Raw genomic sequence first — 20818 nt, 5'->3', positions numbered from 1 at the left:
ACAAGCAGTACATGATTCAAACATGCTAGCCTTTGAAAAGGAAGCATTACAATCTTTCAAACAAAATGATGAACTACATCAGGGGAGGGGTGTCCTAATCTTCTATGCCACACATCATAAGAGTCTTTGGATGAAACTAAATGACAGGAAGGAAAAAAACTATTGCAAGCAGAAGCTGAATGTGAAGCAAAACTAGAAGTTGGCTTGACTTGAGCTGCTGAGTTTGACGAAGACTTCTGAAGTGAGGTGAGATTCAAAAGATAGAGACCACCATACTCATGTGCTTGAAGTAGCATCTCCTTGGTGACCAGATCTTTCACAGAACAATGAGAGGGAAAACATTCGAACATTACGTTGTTGTCCTTAGTGAATTTTGAAACAGACAATAAGTTCTTTGTAATTTGTGGAGCAAATAATATATTTGACAAGAGAAGAGGTTTAGAACTTGTAAGAAAAGAGGATTGCCCTATATGAGTAAAAGGAAGAGAGTTTCCATTACCTACTGTAATAGTACCTGAGCCTGTGTAGTGTGAGGCATTGTTCACATTGGATGGATCATTAGTAATATGGTGAGTGGCTCCCGAGTCTGGGTACCAGGCACTGTCATTGACAATTTCTGGAGTGGTTATGTGTGCTTGTGGAGTGAGCTGTGAGCTTGAGAAGCAAGTACCATTACCGTAATTATGAGAGCTATCCAGATTGTTATGAGTAAATGGAGGTGGGGTGGAAATCTGAGAGTAGGCAAATTTAGATGGTGAATATGTTTGTCTAGGGGTACTGGAAGGGGGATTGAATGGAGAAGGGCTTGGTTGGTAGTGATGAGAAGGATAAGCATGTGAAGGTTGTTGAACTGGTGGTGCTGGAAGAGGTTGGCCAGGAATAGGACCGGTAAAGCCAGGGTCAAACTTATAGAAGCATCGATTGACAAGATGTCCTAATCTCCCACATAACTGGCATTAGTGCCTATTACCTCTCCCACGACCTCTTCCTTGGAAGGGAAAACGTGTGGTAGGTTGTGGAGAACTTTGGTAACTTGGAGGCTGATAAAGGGGTAGACCATGAAGTGAAGGTTTTGTAGAGATGGGAGCTGCTTGGTTGCTAACAAGGTTAGCAGAAACAGAGAGATGGATAAGGCTATCTTGTTGTCGAGCCTCTGCGTCAAGTAGCACACTAGTCACCTGTTGAACAGTGAAATGATGTTGACTAGCAGTGATTACAACAATCACTGGCTTATACTCTGGGGTAAGTCCAGTAAGAATGGTAGCAAGGTGAATCGAATTAGAAACTTGTTCACCACAACTAGCCATTGAGTCACAAAGAGATTTGATGCCAGAGAGATATTCACGCATACTTTTGTTGCCTTTACGTTGGCCCTTAAGCATACTGTGAAGATGCATAATTCTAGTTGTGGTTTGTGTGTCAAAGATCTGGGTGGGTGTTTTCCAAATGGTAGCAGAGGTTGTCAAACCAACAAGGGAAGGAAGGAGGCTTGGACTGACTGAAGCAAGTAGCCAAGATGCAAGGGCACTGTCTTGTTGCTCATAGGTAAGGAACTCAGGATTTGGGAACTCTTTGCCATTCTCAACAATGGTGGTTGGAGGAACAATGAAAGAGTCATTCAAAAGGTAGTGGAGATTGTGAATCCTGATTGTGAGTGAAATTTGTTGTTTCCATAATAGGTAGTTGTCTTCATTGAGTTAAAGACTCACCTTCTTAGTGGAGAACAATGGAGATGTAAGAAGAGTTGAAGAAAACCCAAGAGGTGTTGTGTTAGTAGCAGAATCAGTACTAGAGGAAGATGGCATGTTGAAATATCAAGAAAAAGATCAAAAGTGAAGGAGTAAAAGAAGAATCAAAGGCAAAATGGGAAACTTGCAACAGAGTAAAGAAAAAGGTTGCAGCAGAGTAATGAAAAAAAACTTATAGTAGAGTAATGATAAAAGCTTGCAACAGAGTAATAGGAAAACCCTAAGAGACTGATGGGTTAAAAGTTTGTCTGCTAGACTAAAGGCGCTGATACCATTTTAGTCTAATTAAAGTGGAAACAAAAACAAATATGGCAGCAGAAGAATATCCTTTCTTATTCATTTATGAGTATTACAGTGGGTGCTATATATAGCACTTAGAGTATCCACATGTCTTAACATGAGAGGAGAATGCAAATACAATGACAACTGTATAGTATAATGGATAAGAACAAACAAAACTATGTCATTTTATGAAATAGAAACAACTACTAATCTACTATCTCTAATAGTAATCCTCTTCTCTATAACCTTGAAATTGAAACTCAGATAAATTAATTATTCTTAAAAAATATATAAAAAAATTTAGTAAGATTTAGACAATTATACTAGTGAATTACATACCTTAAGAATTTCAGTATCCTTTGTCGTTGTATTGCCAAGGAAAACTTGAATAGCAGAGAGAGTTTGATAAAGAGATTGAAGATGTTGTTGTGTAGAACTTTGACAAACAAAAGATTGGTTAGGTTTGAATAGTTGTTCCAATGTATACATAAGTGAAGAAAGAGCAGCATAAGCCATTTCTAAATGCAGATTTAGTATATATCTCTGCTTCAGTACCTTTGTTATTATTAGGCCAAGAGGTTTTGTCCAATTAATTAACCTTTTTTCTTTTTTGCTTTATGTCTTTATCCTTTTGCACACTGAAGAGGATAAGGAATGTGTGCTTGAAAATGGTCCATATATACCTGACCTTTCATCTTGAAGAAAAAACAGGGACTGCCTCCGTCCAAAAAATCCGAGGCAAAACTGACCCTGTCACTCGATTTTATTTTATTTTTATTTTTAAAAAAAAATATTTTTATATAAAACCAATCTAGCCCATCTTTTTTTCTTTTATAACCAATACATTTTATTCAGTATTATAGAGTGTATAACTAATATCGACACATATTATTAGTAATATCAAAGTTATCAATCATATATCATCATATATCATATACGGAAAAGGGCCTAAAATACCCTTCAATTATGCGAATTGGTACAAAAATACCCTTCTTCTACCTATCGGGCCTAAAATGCCCTTGACGTCAACCTTTGAGCTCTATTTGGCCCTCATCTTTAACAACCTAAATTCATTAATGACGTGTCACTATCCTAAAAGATTTGGGGATGAAGGTTGGGTTAGAGTATTTGGGTAAGTTTATGGGTGGGCTATTGTTTTTTTAATTAGTTTAATTAATTTTTAGGGAAAATGCATAAGTACCCCCAACCTATGCCCGAAATCTCAGAGACACACTTATACTATACTAAGGTCCTATTACCCCTGAACTTATTTTATAAATAATAGTGACACGTCATAAATGAATTTAGGCTGTTAAAGATGAGGGTAAAAAATATAGCCCAAAGGTTGACGTCAAGGGCATTTTAGGCCTGAAAGATAGATGAAGGGTATTTTTGTACCAATTTGCATTACGTTTTTAAAAGTTAAAAGTTGAATTACGTTTTTACCCCTTCTATAAATTATATCTATATAAAATATTTAATTATTTAAATATTTAATTGTATTATTTTTTAAAATATATAAATGTGTAATGACCTTTTGAATTCATTGAATTAATTTCTAATTAAATATCTAATTTAATAATAGTGTTTATCATGTATAATCTATATCTATATAATAATAATCATTATATTTAGCTTAAATTAATAATTCCAAAAATTTCTGCCTATATTACTCAACTCTTCCTCTTCCTATAACTTTTTTCATAATTATAATTTATGTAGCTAAAGTATTGTACTTTAAATGAATAAAGAAAATTTGATATTTGAAAATTTATTTATTAATATTTTCTTTATTTGATTTAAATATTCACCTGCATGACTCATATCTAATTACCTATTCAATTGTTACTCTTAATATCCATAACTCTCATCTTTTTCATATTCATAACCTCCAAATATTTTATTTCAAGCATTAAGATATCTTTTGATATTCCTTTATTTTTATCTCTATAAATACATCTTTTTTGTTTTTAATGAGACCACTATCCAAGGTTATCCTTTTCATTCCATAGTTAAAGTATTGAAACACTTATATCATTATTATACTATTTGATTCATGCTTTAATTTAACTTGATAAAGAAAACTCTTGAATTTTCATTGGTTATGGGAGAAGGTGTCACGCCCCGAGCCTACACCCTGGGCGGGACCGGCACCTGGAGACCATTGCTGGCCCCAGGCGAACCCTTGGCCTGGCTTTCTTAACTCAGCGGAAACTTAACTCAACCGAATAACTCAATGTCATGCAAAGACATAAACAACTTAACTAATAAAAATATGGCCCAAAGGGCAACTCGAGTCTCAAAATAGAATATTTACACATATATACATGTACATGGATGAGAGACTCAAAGCTAACTGACTGACTGACTATCTGACTGTCTATTGAAGCCTCTAATATACTGAGATGGATGTGGGGACAGACCCCGCAACACCCTAATAGAACAAAACTAAGTACACAAAATCATTGAGTCCTCCGGAATGCAAGGAGGCTCACCACAGACTCTGGAGTGCTCAGCTGGATCAACGACGTGCAGGATGCTGATCCGGGGTACCTGTATCTGCATCATAAGACGATGCAGGCCAACTGGCATCAGTACATGGAATGTACGAATATGTGAGCTGGAAAAGCTGAACCACAACTTAAGCTTGAAAGGAGAACAAGAGATCACTTACCTTGACTCTGAACAACTCATATAAATAACTGGACTCAAAGTAAAGCAATAAGACGCGAGCCATACATAATAAGCTTGTAAAAGAATTGTAAACAACTTAGATCGTTAAGGATAAAAATGATAACGAACTCGACTTTTCTTTTATAAACAATAATACAGCTTTGTGGGAGGTTCTTTAACCAACAACCACCACTACGAGCCTTAGTGATGATACAACATTTTACCTCATGTTGCCAAAGGACCATCCTATACCTTGCCATCGATATAGGACCTTACTTTTGCTTAGTGGATCCACTAGCCTAATCTTACGTGATCATCTAAAAAGAATGATACGTCAAGTCCCATGTTGGCGCATGGTTCTTATGGAGAGTCGAGTTAATATGAACTCGTGTCCCCAATTCGGTGCTCAATACTACTCCCAAAAATACTTTGGCTCATGCTTTTAAAATAACTTCTTTCTTTGATTGAGATAATTACTCAAAACTTAGCCCAAAGGCTCTTTTGGAAAACATGGCTCCTTTCTTACTTAAATGTAAAAACATTTAGAACTTCTTTGGGAAGTACATAGTTCCCTAATAACTTTGGAGAAATGGACTCGACTCTTTACTCCTTACTTTACTTGAACTCTTTGCTTTTGACTCGACTTGAAACTCTTAACTCAACTTGAAACTTGAAACGACGCTAAGACGTTCAATAACGACTCTTGAAAAGCTTTAAGGACTTGCTTTGACTTGCTTAACTTCTAAGCTTGGCTCTAACTTCACTTGACTTGATCCTGACTTTCTTGAATTGAATTATGGATTCAAGGACTTGATTTGGTATCTGGAAGGACCTTATGATGTTTAGGAATGATTTGGGACAGCCAAACTTAAGAAAATATTTGAACATAAATTCTGAAAACAGTGGAGTCCGCGTCCTGTCCGCGACGCGGAGCAGATTTTTGTTCACAGAGGGAACAAGTCCGCGACGCGGACGTGCTCCTCGCAAGCTGCCCGACTTTCTCCTTCACGTCTCCAACTCTAAATCCTCTAACCTCAAAGGTTCCATCCCCAATCACTTAGAACATAAAATCCCTCAACCTTCAATAGAATACCACTCAAAAACACAATCCAATCATGTCCCACAACCAACAATAATTCCAACAACAACAACTAACAACTTTAACAACATAACCAAACCTTTCTTAATGAATAAAAGGGGCTAGGTGTGTGGGGGAAAGGATCACCCACCACTAAAAACTCACATACCTTGATAGGGATCACCCCCGACGAAAATCCACGATGATTCTTGACGGAACTTGCTTGATCTTCCTCTTTATTCCCTTCTTCTTCTCCTTCTTCTCTTCTTCCTCTCTTCTTCACTCTCAAGCCCTAGCCTTCACTCTCTTACAATGGAAAAATTATCCAAATATCAGCCTAACACAACAATATATCTTCAAAAGAAATAGCTAGGGAAAAGACCAAAATGCCCTTAAAAATTCTCGGACGGAATTCCTTGTCAACTGTCCAACTTTCAGAGGGCATATCTCACTCATACAAACTCGGAATCGAGCAAACTCGGCGGCGTTGGAAAGATCGCTCCAAGGGCTATGCAACCATAACTGGAAATACTTCTAACTCATCATGAGCTAGAAGTGACGACTGATCAAAGTTGGCCAAAAACTCACCTTTTCCATACTTAGCCAAAAAATTTTCCAGATTTTCAAATCCTTTCCAAAAATGAAAATTTCCAATTCTAAGCCTCTTCAATTATTTTCACATTGCCGGACGTTACAGAAGGTGTCTACAAAAACTCAAAAAATTATGTATTGTTTCTATATTTCTTTTTCCATCTATATTGTTATGATTAAAGAATGTGTATGTTGTATTTTTTTTTCTTTTTGTGTGTGCTTTCTCTCTATTAGACTTCTTTAATTTAAAATTTATATGAAATTTTGATAGTCGTATCTTAAAGATTTATTTGAAATTATTGTGTTTTATGCTTAATACATGCCCGTTTTCATAGAATTATAATCGTAATAAAAATTTACATGGACACACGTGTCCAAAAACTAGTACATGAATAAACATGCATGATTAAAGACAAAATTGTCTTGAATATATTAATCTAAATAATGAATAAGCAATAATCTAAGCATAACCAACTTTACTAATACATATACCTTTATATATATTAATTTCTTCATATTAATAAAAAGATAGTGCAAAGTGTGTTTGCATTGTCTGCATGCTTCAACTGCACAAAAATCGTGAGAAGAACTCGTAAGAATTGTGCCTTGCCATTCAATTCTTGACATTTGACGAGATGAATCTATCACTCTATAAATGGAGGATCAATAAGTAACTTTACTTCGACATATTTAATCAGAGTGAAAAAAAAATTACATCCTCAAACACTTATAAACAGTGCACTGCAATTTACATGGAGGGATCTTTTCCAAACCCCATTAGAGGATGTGTGAAAAGCATCGAAGCTCTACGAGATACCTCCATCACGCGCCCAACAAGTGGTACCTTTACTGTCTCCCTATTCCATAAATGGTTCTTATCCGACTGAGGCTTGCTCAGTTGGTGAAACACCTCCACCTCTAACCAAAGCCATCAATGTTGGCAAAAGAACTATGTCGTGTATCAGCAGAGAAATAGTGCAGAATGCAGGTAGCTTTTTTAGTCAGAGGTTCATCGTTTTGGCTCATTCAACGTCTTACCCTCGAAAAATTCACCAAGCATGCGTTCAAGATCTTCAGCTAAGTACCTGATACACTTTCGGGGGATCTTACCGCTCTAGACCATGGGCCTATTCCATGAAAATACATTAACTTATCAGAATAAGAATAGAAGTAATCACACAAGAAAAACATTTACGAGACAAACTGACTTATTAATATGAAGTTTGAACCAATGTTATATTGACATAATACATGCATAAACAAACACTCAAACTTGGTGTCAGCTGACAAGTAAATAAACGTAACTTGGAGAGTGCACATTTAGATAACTCAACTAGGTCTTAATTGACAACTAAACCCTCCAACTAGTACCCATTGTGTTGTGTGGACACTTAACTGCGTGAACGTGACACAAAACTTTGGTATTGCGTAGTTGATAATTTTGTAAGTTGGAGTGTTCAACTGACACAATGGAGATGAGTTGAGGTGCCTAGATGTCATACTGAAAGTTGGAGTGATTAATTTTCAGCATAATACATAAATATGCACTTTAACTTAACCTCTTTTCATAATTATGCCCTCCAACTTTCGGTGTACACAAGTAGACACTGAAACTTGTATAAATATATGAAGTTTTTGCTAAAAGAGAAATACAAACATAATAAATATCATACCCGAAGCGCTTGATGAAAGATCTGTATGCAGGCAGTATATGAATTTTGCCTAAATTGAACGGATATCGTCAGCAATTTGGCATATTTCTTCGGAGTTAAGACTTTCATTTTCAAATAGTTCTAATAGTTGTTTCAATGTTGATTGATTGCTGAACAAAAGGAACCAAGCAACTCATCAGGGAAAATTAACTCAACAAAGATCGATACGAACATATTAATAAGAATTGGCTAATAATCAATGATGGAATTTTAACATACTCAATAATTTCAACGTGAAGCTCATAATTTCCCCAGCTTTGTTGCTCTTCTTGAATTTTATTTGCACTGATCTCTACACCAGAGCTGCATCGGTCTATTTGGATCAACTTTAGTGTCATTATTTCTCCAACACTCGGGGGAATCTCTTCGAGTTCAACCAACATACGCAGTAATAGTTTCTCAAGCATCGGAAAATTATCACTACCTGCTTCCCACCTTTGCAGATTTAGGCACTCACACAGTTGTAGATATTTTAATTTGCGAAACACAACATCTTCATTTAGTTTCCAATCTGTTCCATGAAATGCAGAATACCCTATGAACACCTCAAGATTGGGCAAATTAGCCAGCAAATTCATATCTTCCCATGCTATCCAAGTATATGCTAATGACAACTTCTTGAGATTAGAAGGCAAAATATTCCCAGAGAAAATCACCTCTCCTTCTAGGTATAGTGTCTCCAGTTTCTCTAGAAGATTGACAGAATCAAGAATGGTACGACAATGAACTAAAATCTTTAGCCTTTTTAGATTGGGAGTTCTTCTTATGATTTCTGCAACAAAAGGAGAGTTATTGAGACAAAGTGTTTGCAAGTTATTGAGAAACAAAGCTTGTTTTCCAATACTATTATTTTCTGCCACAAGAGGATTAGATATATATAGTGTCCCTCGAATATCCACATATCTTATCTCTGACAACGTCCAGATATCAAGTGGTTGCCTCAACTCTGTACTGCCATAATAACCTTCAAGAATTATGGTCTGTAGATTTCTCAAATTGACTAGTGAAACATCTTCCATAATAGTTGCAGCAACATATCTCAAATGTACAAGTTGAGGTATTACCCAAGAGAAATCGCATTCAATTGATAATACATCAAGCACCTTAAGCAACTTCAACTGTGAAACAATGGAGTAAATCCCTTTTGGAAAACATGTACTAAAAGACTCCATAGAAATAAAGGTGCGGGTTATAGCACTTCTATTCATTGTAGGAAAAACTTGGGTCCCTTGAAGCTTAGATAGAAGGATCACTCGCCGTTGATCAAATAAGGCTTCTAAAGATATGGGGACCTTCCAATTCATGGTATGCACAACATTTTCACTATGAGCTTCTCTTAGGCATAGTTGGCGAAGAAGATCATGAATTTTGCAACTTCTCCTCCTTCCCCTAGCCGTTAATCTATCAGCCAAAATTAGACTTCTATCAATTAACTCTTCTAGATACTCCTCTCCCACCACTTCTAACCTTTTATTGCTTCTTGAATTTACGAATTGCTCAGCAATCCATAACCTAATCAACTTGGAAACACCAATCTCCATATCTTCAGGAAAACCTCCAATGTAGAGAAAGCAAGCCCTCAAATATTGGGGCAAGTAACTGTAGCTCAAAGAAAGAATTGATTGGCATTGTTCGGATACCGTACCAAAGAATGAGTTCAAATTTTCCTCAACCTTCTTCCAATTATCATGTGTTGGGTCCATTTTTCCAAGAAGTCCAGCAACAACAACAACCGAGAGGGGTAATCCTCGACATTGTTTTACAATATGCTTCCCGGTTTTTTCTAAGAGAGGAGGACAGTGATCTTTTTTGAATAATTTTTCGGTGAATAGATTCCAACTATCTTCTAGACTTAGAAAAGACTTACTATGAGGCGGAAAATCAGGACAACTGACATAATCAGCAACATACTTGAGCCGAGTGGTTAATAGAATTCGGCTTCTATTGTCATCATTTGGAAATGTTCTTTGCATTTGGTCCCAAGCCTTTGTACTCCAAATATCATCTATGACAATTAGAAATCTCCTACCCTTAAGACCTCTATACACAATCTCCATTAGTTCATCATCGCTTGTTTCTTGCTTGCTTCCAGTAATTGAAGAGACAAGTTCAAGAAGCATTTGTCTCTCATTGTATTCTTGAGAGATAGTGACCCATGCTTGTTTATCAAATCGAGAACGAATGTATGAATCATCATAAACTTTTCTGGCAAGAGTTGTCTTACCTATACCGCCCATACCAAAAATTGGTATGACAGTTAACTCGTCTGTTTGGGTAGTAACGCGATCAAGTATGATGTTGAAGTCATCCTCCATCCCAACAATAGTATTTTCCTCGATTGTACTTTTTTCTAGTGAGGAGGAAATTCTTGCTAATTCTGCAGATTTGCTTCCATGGTTGTTAAACTCGATCAACATCACCTCTTTGTTGAGAAAATAAACTTGTTGTTCCACTTTCAACAATTCTTCATAAAAGGATGTACAAGCCTTTTGCCGCTTGTCCTCGCGATCTGCTAAAATTATGCTTCTTAGACTTGAATCAATTCTATCTTCTGCTTTGTAAACTACATTTCTGATCCTCTTTTCTATAACCTTGAAATTGAAAATAGATAAATTAATTATTATTAAAAAGAATATATATAACATCAGTAAGATTTAATGAATTACATATATACCTTAAGAGTTTCAATATCCTTTGTGGTAGTATCATCAAGGAAATCTTGCAGAGCAGAGAGATTTTGATAGAGAGATTCGACATGTTGTTGTGTAGAACTTAGAAAAACGAAAGATTGATTAGGTTTCAAGAGTTGGTTCAATGTATACATAAGTGAAGAAATAGCAGCATAAGCCATTTCTCTTGCAGGGCAGAAAGAGTCAATAGAGAGGATAACAATTATTGCAATTTGCAGATTTAATGTCTCTGCTTTGTTATTATTAGGCTAAGAGGTTTTGTCCAAATGATTATATTTTTTTCCAAATGTGGGACACCATTTGTTTATAATTGTGAAACAAGGACTAAACTTTTGTCATTATCTTTAATTAAACAATTGATGGGTTTGTTGACAAATGATGACACAATGGTTTAATCAGCCTAAGAAGGATTATTCATCTGTTTTGTCTTCTTTGACAACTGCAATTAATTAATCGAGATGTATTTAAGCTAATCAAGACACAAGCAGAAATTATCAAGAAACAAAGAGATACCTTTGCAAATGTGAGAGCTTTTAACTGAGAGAACTGTGTAACTCTCAATTTGAAGCTATTTTTCAAATTATTATTCAAAATAAACAAAGGCCAACACACTCGTATTCCTTCTTTTATTGGTAATTTTTTTTCATACTTCTTATTTATTGTACTCCTTCGGTTCATATTAAGCGAATTGTTCGTCAACTGACAATAAATATACGTTAATTAGGGGTGGCAATTTCAGCCCATATTACTGAAATAAGTCCATTTTACTCATATTTAATGACTTGGATCACTCATATCGGGTAAATATTGTTATCTCCTGTATTCAGATTAGCAAACCAGAAATAATAAAAGATGAAAAGAAAAACACAAAGAACTATCCGAGTCCACAGAACCCACTGTGTGTCCTTAAGAAATTTAATCCCCTCAAGTACCTGAGGTTGCAGATTAATTTTTCCCAAGATAAAACGGATTAACCATTAAAGAGGTAGTTGTACCTCAAACGTCGATAATTTCAACGAACTCAAAATGACAGCAACGAATCACACACACAAACACGATCGATCGATTTTGTTTTGTAAGAAATGTATGCAAAAGAAGGGAAGAATTCGATACAGAAAAATGAGAGAAAACCTCTCTATTTATAGCCAACAAAGGGTAAAGGTCACAACCCTTTGGAAAGAAGACAACCTTTCAGAAAGGTCACAACACTTTGGAAAAGGCATAACCTTTCAAATGGTCACAATCCTTTAGAAAGAACACAACCTTTCATAAAGTTCACAACCCTTCGGCATAGTCACAACTCTTCAGGAGAGTCACAACCCTTCATTTCCTGTCCACACCTTTAAAACCCAACAAATATGAGCTTCAAGCTATTTTAAGAGGGGGAAATTGTATGAAATAACAAACTATTAATTCAAATTAAATGTTATAGTCATAGTTTATTGTAATTATAATTTGCATCAAACATCCCCTTTTTTGCCATCTGATTCGGTATACAATTAGTCATTTTATACATTTCGGTATAAAATATATAAAATGTGCATGTGTTTGTATAAAGCGAGAGAAAAGTGTATATATACAAATACAAATACATATATTTTCGTTCTATACATTTATAATTATACAAATACATATTTTATTATACAAATTACAATTATACATAAGTGAAGAAATAGCAGCATAAGCCATTTCTCTTGCAGGGCAGAAAGAGTCAATAGAGAAGATAACAATTATTGCAATTTGCAGATTTAATGTCTCTGCTTTGTTATTATTAGGCAAAGAGGTTTTGTCCAAATGAATTTATTTATTTTCTAAATGGGGGACACCATTTGTTTATATGAGTAATTAAAAGAGATGATGGATGACAACGCAATCAAATGAGTTGCTCAATGGGGTATTTTTTTTCTATTTTTATAATTGTGAAACAAGGTATAGCGCACTAAACTTTTGTCATAATCTTTAATTAAACAATTGATGGGTTTGTTGACAAATGATGACACAATGGTTTATTTACACTACTACTATTAATCAGCCTAAGAAGGATTATTCATCTGTTTGAAAAAGATAGAACTTTTTGAAAACAACTTTTTAATTCATACACTTCATAATTAATAGGGGTAAAATGGTAAAGTCACTCTGTCAATAATTATTTTCTTAATAGGTGTGTCAATTCAAAAGTGGACAAGTAATTACGGACAGAGGGAGTATCTATTTTGGCCCTTTGAAACTTTCAAATAGTATTTAATTTAAAACTTTAAGATGTCTTTTGGTATTCCTCTATTTTTATCTATATAAATTCATCTTTTTTGTTTCATGAAACTCACATCCAAAATTTGTAACACCCCAGAAAATTTTCGAACTAACACTCGAACTGTTCTTCGTAGTGAGTGAGATTTTACCAAGGAATTTAAAATTTCTTAAGTGTTAAGGTCACTAGATGTAGCACCTTGAGTTTCAAAAAGAATTAAATTGGAAATAGCAAAATCTGAAATTTTACAAGTTAAGCTAAGTATGAGTTTTGGGTTGACTTCAAACGACCATAACTCCTAGCTCAGGATGATTTAGGCGTTCTACCAGTTACCGTAGGAAACATCTTTGAATTATATTTCCAACGCCGCTGAGTTTGCTAAGTTTCGAGGTCGGATGAGTAAGATATGACCTTTTGAAGATAGGCTGTCCAGTTAAGGAAAGTTAGCCGAAAATAAAGAGGGGTATTTTGGTCTTTTCCTTACCCAACCAGATTTAATTCGATTTTAGTAATATTTTAAGGGTCTAATCCTATTAGGTTCAGTTTTATAATCCTAAAATTAGCCTAGGGTTTTAGTTGAGAGTTCAAGAAGAGAAAAGAAGAGAGAAGAGGAGAAAAGAGGAGAGGATCAAGCGTTCGTCAAGATTCTTGCGTGTTGTAGCGGATTTTCGCCATGGGTTTGATCCTTAAGAGGTATGTAAGCTTCCATAGTGTTGGGTTCTTTCACCCACATGCCAATCATGATTTATTCAGCGTAATTTCGTTCTTGAAATTTAAAGATTAGAGTTCTTGATAAGTGTTCTTGAAGTTTCATTAAGTTTTGAAGGAAGATTCTGCTTAGTTCAACTTTAAACGACCATATCTCTTAGAATATTAAGAGTTACGTGAGCCATAACCTATCCAATTAAAGGTAATTGAATCTACTTTCCAACCCCACCAGTTTCACGTCAATCCAATATCTGAGTAAAACGCTATGACTATTTTAGTAACCTATACAGTGCTGTTACGTATTAGCCGACGGGAATATATTGAAAATAATCGTTTTTGGTCTTTTTACCTCCAAGAAAGCCATCAACGAGTTTCTTGACTAATTAAAAAGCTTAAAACAATCAAATTTTCATCTTCCCTCATGAAAATCATAATTTTTGGCTATAGAGATTTTAAGAAACTAACTCGAGAATCTCAAGAAAGGTCTTCATGATTGTTTACCTTCAAGCTAGGGTTTCAAGGCTTCTAATCAAGTTCTTCTTCAAGATTCTTCAAGATTCTTAAAGATTCTTCAAGATTCTTCAAGAATCTTGTTCTTCTAGGTATGTAAGGCTATCATAGTGTTGGACTAGTTCATCCTCACGCCCTACATCTACTTTCAAATCAGAAAAAGAGTAATATAGGATACTTTCCCTAGATTTGAGTATTCTTGAGATAAGTTGATTTTGAGTTCTTGAATTCATGTTTGTTTTAAAAGTTCTATTCCTAATTATCGAATATCTATATTGTTATTGAGATCCTTCATATCATGAATCATAACTCTTGAATTCATAATTCAAATTCAAGAGAGAGTTAAGAGTAGAGTTCAAGAAAGCCTTTGAGTTCAATTGTGAATCCTTTGAGATCAACTATCGATTTGAACTAAGTTTTGAGGAAGTAAGTCAGAGAATGAGAAGAGTCAAATACATGAGTTTCATAATGTTATGTAGACCTACGAGTCAAGTCGTTCATGCCCATAAATTCCGCATGAACTCCAGAAGTTGAGTATCTTTGAGAGGGGTAGTATCTTTAAGTTCTAAGTCTTGAGTATTGAGTTCCTAATACCCTTTGAGATTATATTTCTAAGCATGGGACTATTACATGTTACCCATAAAGTCTTTGAGTTGAATTGTTCATGCCCATAATTCCGCATGAATCCTATAAGTCGAGCAGTCTTGAAAAGAGAAGTATCTTTGAGTCCTTGATATGAGTCGTTCATGGTCATAATTCCGCATGAACCCTCTGAGTTGAGCATTCTTGAAATGAGTAGTATTATTGAAGTTCTTGAGTTCCAAGTATTTGAGTTCTATCTGTGGTTATTGAAAACCTTGCATTGAGTCGTTCATGTCCATCATTCGACACGAACCACATTTTAAGAAGTCTTTTACAAATGTTTTACCTTTGTTTTAAGACTTAAGTTTTGAGTTCAGTAAAGAGTGAAGAGTAAAGTTTGAAGTCCTTTTCTTCAAAAGTATATTGGGACTAAGTATTCCCAAAGAGTTTATAAATGTTTTCACATTTAAATAAGAACGGAAACTGAGATTTCCAAAGGGCCTTCGGGCTAGTTTTCAGAAAAGAGTAATAGCTTTCTAAATGAAGCAAGTAGGGAAACTGAGATTTCCAAGATAGCCTTTGAGCTAAGTTTTTGAGCAATTATCTCAAATCAGCAGAAAGAAGTATGTTTTTAAAACATAAGAGCTAGTATATTTTTTGGAGTAGTATTGAGCACCGATATGGGGGAGAGTTCAGACAACTCACAGCCTCCATAAACCATGTAGCCACCATGGGTAGAAAAGGGTCATACTTTTTAGATGAACCTTTTTCAAAATAGACTAGTGGATCCATTAGGCAGTTCAGGTTCTATACCTTTGGCCGGGTATAGGATGCGCTGGCAGCGTGAGGTAGATCGCTGTATCATCACTATAGCTCTTATGTGATGGTTGTCGGTTAGAGAAACTCCCACAAAAGTTATTGTATTTTTATATACATCAGTTTATTGTATTTTTATATACATTTCAGAGTTATGTTGTATCCTTGCATACACACAGATTTGACAGCATGTTTTTAAACAGTTTATTTCTTTATATTGCACTTGTTTTAAATTGCTTTATATTGAAATGAGTTCAGTCATATTTAGTTGAGTATTCAAAGTTGAGTATCCAGAGTCGAATATCATATCTTTGAGTCGAATATTATATCCTTGAGTTGAGTATCTAATCTCGGAGTTGAGTATCTTATCCTTGAGTACTTCTGAGTTGAGTAAGTTTGAGTAGTTTTGAGTACCCTTGAGTATTCCTTGAGTTGAGTAAGTTTGAGAAGAGGTAAGTATGTTTCATTTCTATCAAGTTTCAAGCTTATGTTTATGTTTTAGAATTCCTCTTACATGCTCGTACATTCCATGTACTGAGCTATTTGGCCTTCATCTTTTCATGATGCAGACACATGTATTCAGGATCATCAACAGGAGCTTCGTTGATACATCTGAGAGTTCGAGTTAGCTATGGTGAGCCTCCTTGCTTTCGGAGGATTTCATTTACCTTTCAGTTATATCAGTTGTTAAGATGTCGTGGGTCTTGTCTCGACTTCCATCTTTATCAGTTAGAGGCTTCATAGATAGTCAGTATAGTTGAGAAGTCTGTATCATTTATTTTATTAAATGTTTTAAAGACTAAAGTTTCCTTTTTATGGCGAGTTGTATATATTTTATTATACAGAGTTTTCTTTGGACTTAAAGTTTGTATTTAAGTTTTATGAACTTTTATTTCAGTTTTTAAGCTTTGTATGCTTGAATAAGTTTTCCGCTTGTAGTCAGCCAGGATGAGGGTTCGCTTGGGGACCAGCAATGGTCTTCGAGTGCCGGCCACGTCCAGGGTGTAGGCTCGGGTCGTGACAAAATTATCCTTTTTTCATTTCATAGTTAAAGTAGTGAAGCCATCAACATCTAAAGTATATGATATATCTACCTTAGTCTGATTATATATCACTTTAAAATAAAGTGATTTTTCTATTTGATTCATGCTTTAGTTTGACTCGATAGAGAAAACTTTTGAATTTTGATTGGATATGAGAAAAGGTGTCGACAAAAACTTGAAAAATTATGTTCCGATTTTGTATCTCTTTTTTCATTTATATAATGTTATGATTAAAGTCTTAAGAAGGATGCGTATGTTATTTTTTTGTTACATGTTTATTTTTTTTATATTTCTCTATTAGTCTTTTTTAATTTAATTTTATATAATTATTATCATAACATTTATTTGAGATTGTTGTATTTTAGTACTCATTACACACATATTTTCATTGAATTTTAATCGTCCTAACAAATTTATAACATATTGAATGAGACACAACGCACGTGTCCAGAAACTAGTCATATCATCATATATATTATTATAAGTGGGAAGATTTAACTTCAAAGTTAGATTACGATTTTACCCCTTCACTAAATTTAAATATTGTTAATAAACTAATTAATAATTTTTAAATAATAAATATATGGTATTGATCCATTATATTTCTAGATAGAATTAATTCACGGAATATTTAATTTGTTTTCATTCTAAAATGAAGTTTGGTAGATGAAGTGTTTCGTAACAACAAAAGGTAATAAATTATATTCTTCAAAAACTGAAATATTCTTTAACATTAAAGAACAAAAATGTCCTTTGAATTACCATACATCTTAATATGACACATATATACAAATTTTAGTTAGAAACTTTACCTATCCCAACTTCAACCAATCAAATTCTCATAGATATTACGTATATCATCAATTTTTCTAAATGGGCTAAGAGGTTTTGTCCAAATGATTTTTTTTTTTTCTAAATGGGGACACCATTTGTTTATAATAATTAAAAGAGATGATGGATGAGAACACAATCAAATGAGATGCTCAATGGGGTATTTCATTTCTATTTTTATAATTGTGAAACAAGGTGTACCGCATTAAACTTTTGTCATTATCTTTAATTAAACAATTAATGAGTTTGTTGACAAATGATGACACAATGGTTTATTTACACTACTACTATTAATCAGCCTAAGAAGGATTATTCATCTGTTTTGTCTTCTTTGACAACTACAATTAATTAATCGAGATGCATTTAAGCTAATCAAGACACAAGCAGAAATTATCAAGAAAGAAAAAGATATCTTTGTAAATGTGAGAGCTTTTAAACTGAGAGAACTGTGTAACTCTCAATTTGAAGCCGTTTTTCAAATTATTATTCAAAATAAACAAAGGCCAACACACTCGTATTCCTTCTTTTATTGGTAAATTTCTTTCATACTTCTTATTTATTGTACTCCCTCACGTTCATATTAAGCGAATTGTTCGGCAACTGACAATAAATATGTGTTAATCAATAAATATAATTTTTAAAAATTATAATTTTATTTGAATTAAATATGAGCCCTCAGTGGGCAATGCAGTATGGGCTAAAAATGTCTTTACAGTAGAAGGAAAACAAAGCTGCAATAATAGAACCAATGAGAAAAAAGAAATCAGGTCAAATGACTCAACAACCCTCAGCAGGCAAGCAGGCATATTGGCATGCTGCTTGCTTGAGCTAAATGCATACATACAGTCTCAACACACACATTTCGTTTAAAGGTTATATGTACGCTATAATATAATACAATTCATGTAGGACACCACATATAAGGATGGATCCACTCTTGGCTGAGGGGTGTCAAGCCACACCCTTTCATCGAAAAATTAAATTGTATATAGAGGCCAAATTTTGATTTTATATATATATAAGTATTGAAACATTTTGACATAAGTGGAAGATTTAGACTAGTGGTTAAGGGGTTGCGAAAGTTAATTTTGATGTTACACCCCTTCTCTTTTGATTATTTAATTTTATGAATAACTATTTATACATATTGTAATTGTATTTAAATCATTTACAAATATTTATACTAAGTAGCGTGCAATACACATATATTTTCCATTTTGAAATTTAATTTTGTTTTCAAGTATATAGAAATCTTGTAGTAATTATAAGGGATAAACGTGCAACGCAAGTTCTCAAAAACTAGTATTACTAAAAATGTGAAGCACCTATCTTCAAAGTTAGATTACAATTTTACCCTTAAACTTAATCAAAATGGAATAAATACAACATATAATCTAATTAAATAATAACAAAAATATATCATCTCTTCAAAATTAATATACATAAATATAAAATCAATAAATTATCCACACACACAAAAAAAGAGGGTACTCTTTGACATTCATATTCCGACTAGAATATAATGATACTTATTATGTTTCCAGTCAAATAAATGAAATGTTACGAAAATTCATGGATTGAGAACTGAGGTGAATGTATCCATAATAAAAAATAATGCCATTTATTATGCCTTGAAATATGTATCTTTGTATAGATTGTTTTGTGTTGTTTCTGTTCAAAGTAAAATATTAGTCTGAATGTATCCACATGAATACAAATGGAGAGAAATAAAACGAGTGTTTAAAGTTAGATTACAATTTTTCTGCTATATTTAATTAAAATAAAATACCTAATCTAATTGAAATATTAGTAATTGTATTTAAATTTACATGAGATTTTTGAATCTACAGATATTCAAAATTCCAATTTAAATGTAGCCCTTAATGATTTACCCATTAATCAAATTTAAGTGTGCGATATTCATTGCTAAATAGTTTGGAGAATAGGAAGATTGCATTGAATAATTAAATGTAGACTAATGAAAGAAAGGTTCAAGGAATGCAAATTGAAAAATAGCTATAAAAAAAAAAGGCAAGAAAGGATTCTTGAATTCTTACTCACCATTTTTATAGGCTCTTGCATAATTTTAATTTATTAATTAACTAGTCGACTTGACCGCGCTTCGCGTGGTTAAAATATATCTCATTAGATTTACAAACTAATCTTTTATAATTTTCAAAAAAAATAAATAATTTAATAGTCTTCGAATCCAAATAAATTATATATTTATTTTATTTTATTTAACCTTTCATCACCTAAAACTTAGTTGTTAGAAAATAAAGTTCATCCAAATTAAAAAAGAGAGATTCCCTTAAATTTTAAACATCATTATTTGTGTTTTGGTGTAGTGACATTCTTTTGTTGTTTAATTAAAAATATCATATTTTAGAAAGAAAAGTAATCTACACATAATCATGATATAGTAATTTATTTAGCTTTATATTATACTATATAGATTTCATCTTCTTTTTTGTTCTTGAAGAGAAAGCAACAATTTGAGAGGATGGGAAGTACCTAGAGCTATTGGCGTCTAGAGTTCGATTAACTAGTAACATCAACTTCACTAAACAAAGTTCAACACAAGTTTATTATAATGCACAATGTTTATGTATCATTGTATATGAAAGTTTAGACACATATATTATTAATTCCGACATGTAATATTTTAATTTTAGCATTCAAATATTCTTGTTATACTTTTAACAGTTGTTTCTACTTTATATGTAAAGAGAGAATTGATGTGTTTTAATTTCTTTATTTTAGTAAGAATAAGCTTGCATTTTTTAAAATCAATAGTTTTAACTATTATATACTCCCTTCATCTCAATGAAAAAGTTTGAACAAATTAACATGGAATACACGTGTCCAGATACTAGTTATTCAAAATAAACAAAGACCAACACACTCGTATTCTTTTTTTGGTAATTTTTTTCATACTTTTTATTTATTGTACTCCCTCACATCCATATTTTGCGAATTGTTCGTTAATTGATAATAAATGTATGTTAATCAATAATAAATATATGTTTACCCTTTTTTTTCATCTATATCAATAGTTGACTCTCCACAATTGATATTAAAAAGCCTACAACTTTGATTTTGAATTCAATTTTTAAAAATTATAATTTTATTGGGGTTAAATAATATTGTTTAATACTTGTATCTCAATGTTGAAGGCATAACATTGTAAAATATATATTACTCCATAAGTTTCAATAGTTAAAAAGGGTGGCATGTAAGTCAACATAAGTGGAGCCCACACTGGGCAATGCAATATGGCTTAAAAATGCCTTTACAGCTACAAGA

The 20818-nt window shown here is 33.4% G+C and overlaps 3 protein-coding genes across 3 annotated transcripts in view; all 3 read right to left on the bottom strand.

Annotated features, from left to right (window-relative positions):
• LOC125835857 (exocyst complex component EXO70A1-like) overlaps positions 1 to 20818 on the bottom strand; it is a 100124-nt gene that overhangs the window by 11230 nt on the left and 68076 nt on the right. The gene's annotated exons all lie outside the window — the stretch shown is intronic.
• Positions 7109 to 20818, bottom strand: part of LOC125835748 (putative late blight resistance protein homolog R1A-3) — a 30769-nt gene continuing 17059 nt past the window's right edge. Inside the window, exon 8 of the mRNA XM_049514845.1 lies at positions 7109 to 7216. Coding sequence (XP_049370802.1) covers positions 7121 to 7216 — 96 coding nt within the window. The 3' untranslated portion in view covers positions 7109 to 7120. The remainder of the gene's footprint in view (positions 7217 to 20818) is intronic.
• On the bottom strand, positions 8095 to 10935 carry LOC125835896 (putative late blight resistance protein homolog R1A-4). The gene is made up of 4 exons (XM_049514994.1): positions 10759 to 10935; positions 9342 to 10675; positions 8304 to 9284; positions 8095 to 8194 (listed from the first exon to the last, which is right to left on the bottom strand). The coding sequence occupies exons 1-4, from the start codon at positions 10933 to 10935 to the stop codon at positions 8095 to 8097; spliced, it is 2592 nt and encodes an 863-aa protein (XP_049370951.1).

This window comes from Solanum verrucosum, unplaced genomic scaffold (assembly GCF_900185275.1).
Source record: "Solanum verrucosum unplaced genomic scaffold, falcon-dt-bn FXZP01000128.1, whole genome shotgun sequence".
NCBI lineage: Eukaryota > Viridiplantae > Streptophyta > Magnoliopsida > Solanales > Solanaceae > Solanum > Solanum verrucosum.
This window is presented reverse-complemented; position numbering and strand designations above follow the sequence as displayed.

Excerpts from the sequence above, each read along its gene's own strand:
- LOC125835896 (XM_049514994.1), bottom strand. The coding sequence starts at position 10,935 with ATGGCTTATGCTGCTATTTCTTCACTTATGTATACATTGAACCAACTC. Across the intron at positions 9,285-9,341 it reads GAAGCCTTATTTGATCAACG|AAGTGCTATAACCCGCACCT; the intron begins GCGAGTGATCCT and ends TACAATGAATAG. Across the intron at positions 8,195-8,303 it reads CTTCACGTTGAAATTATTGA|CAATCAATCAACATTGAAAC; the intron begins GTATGTTAAAAT and ends CCTTTTGTTCAG.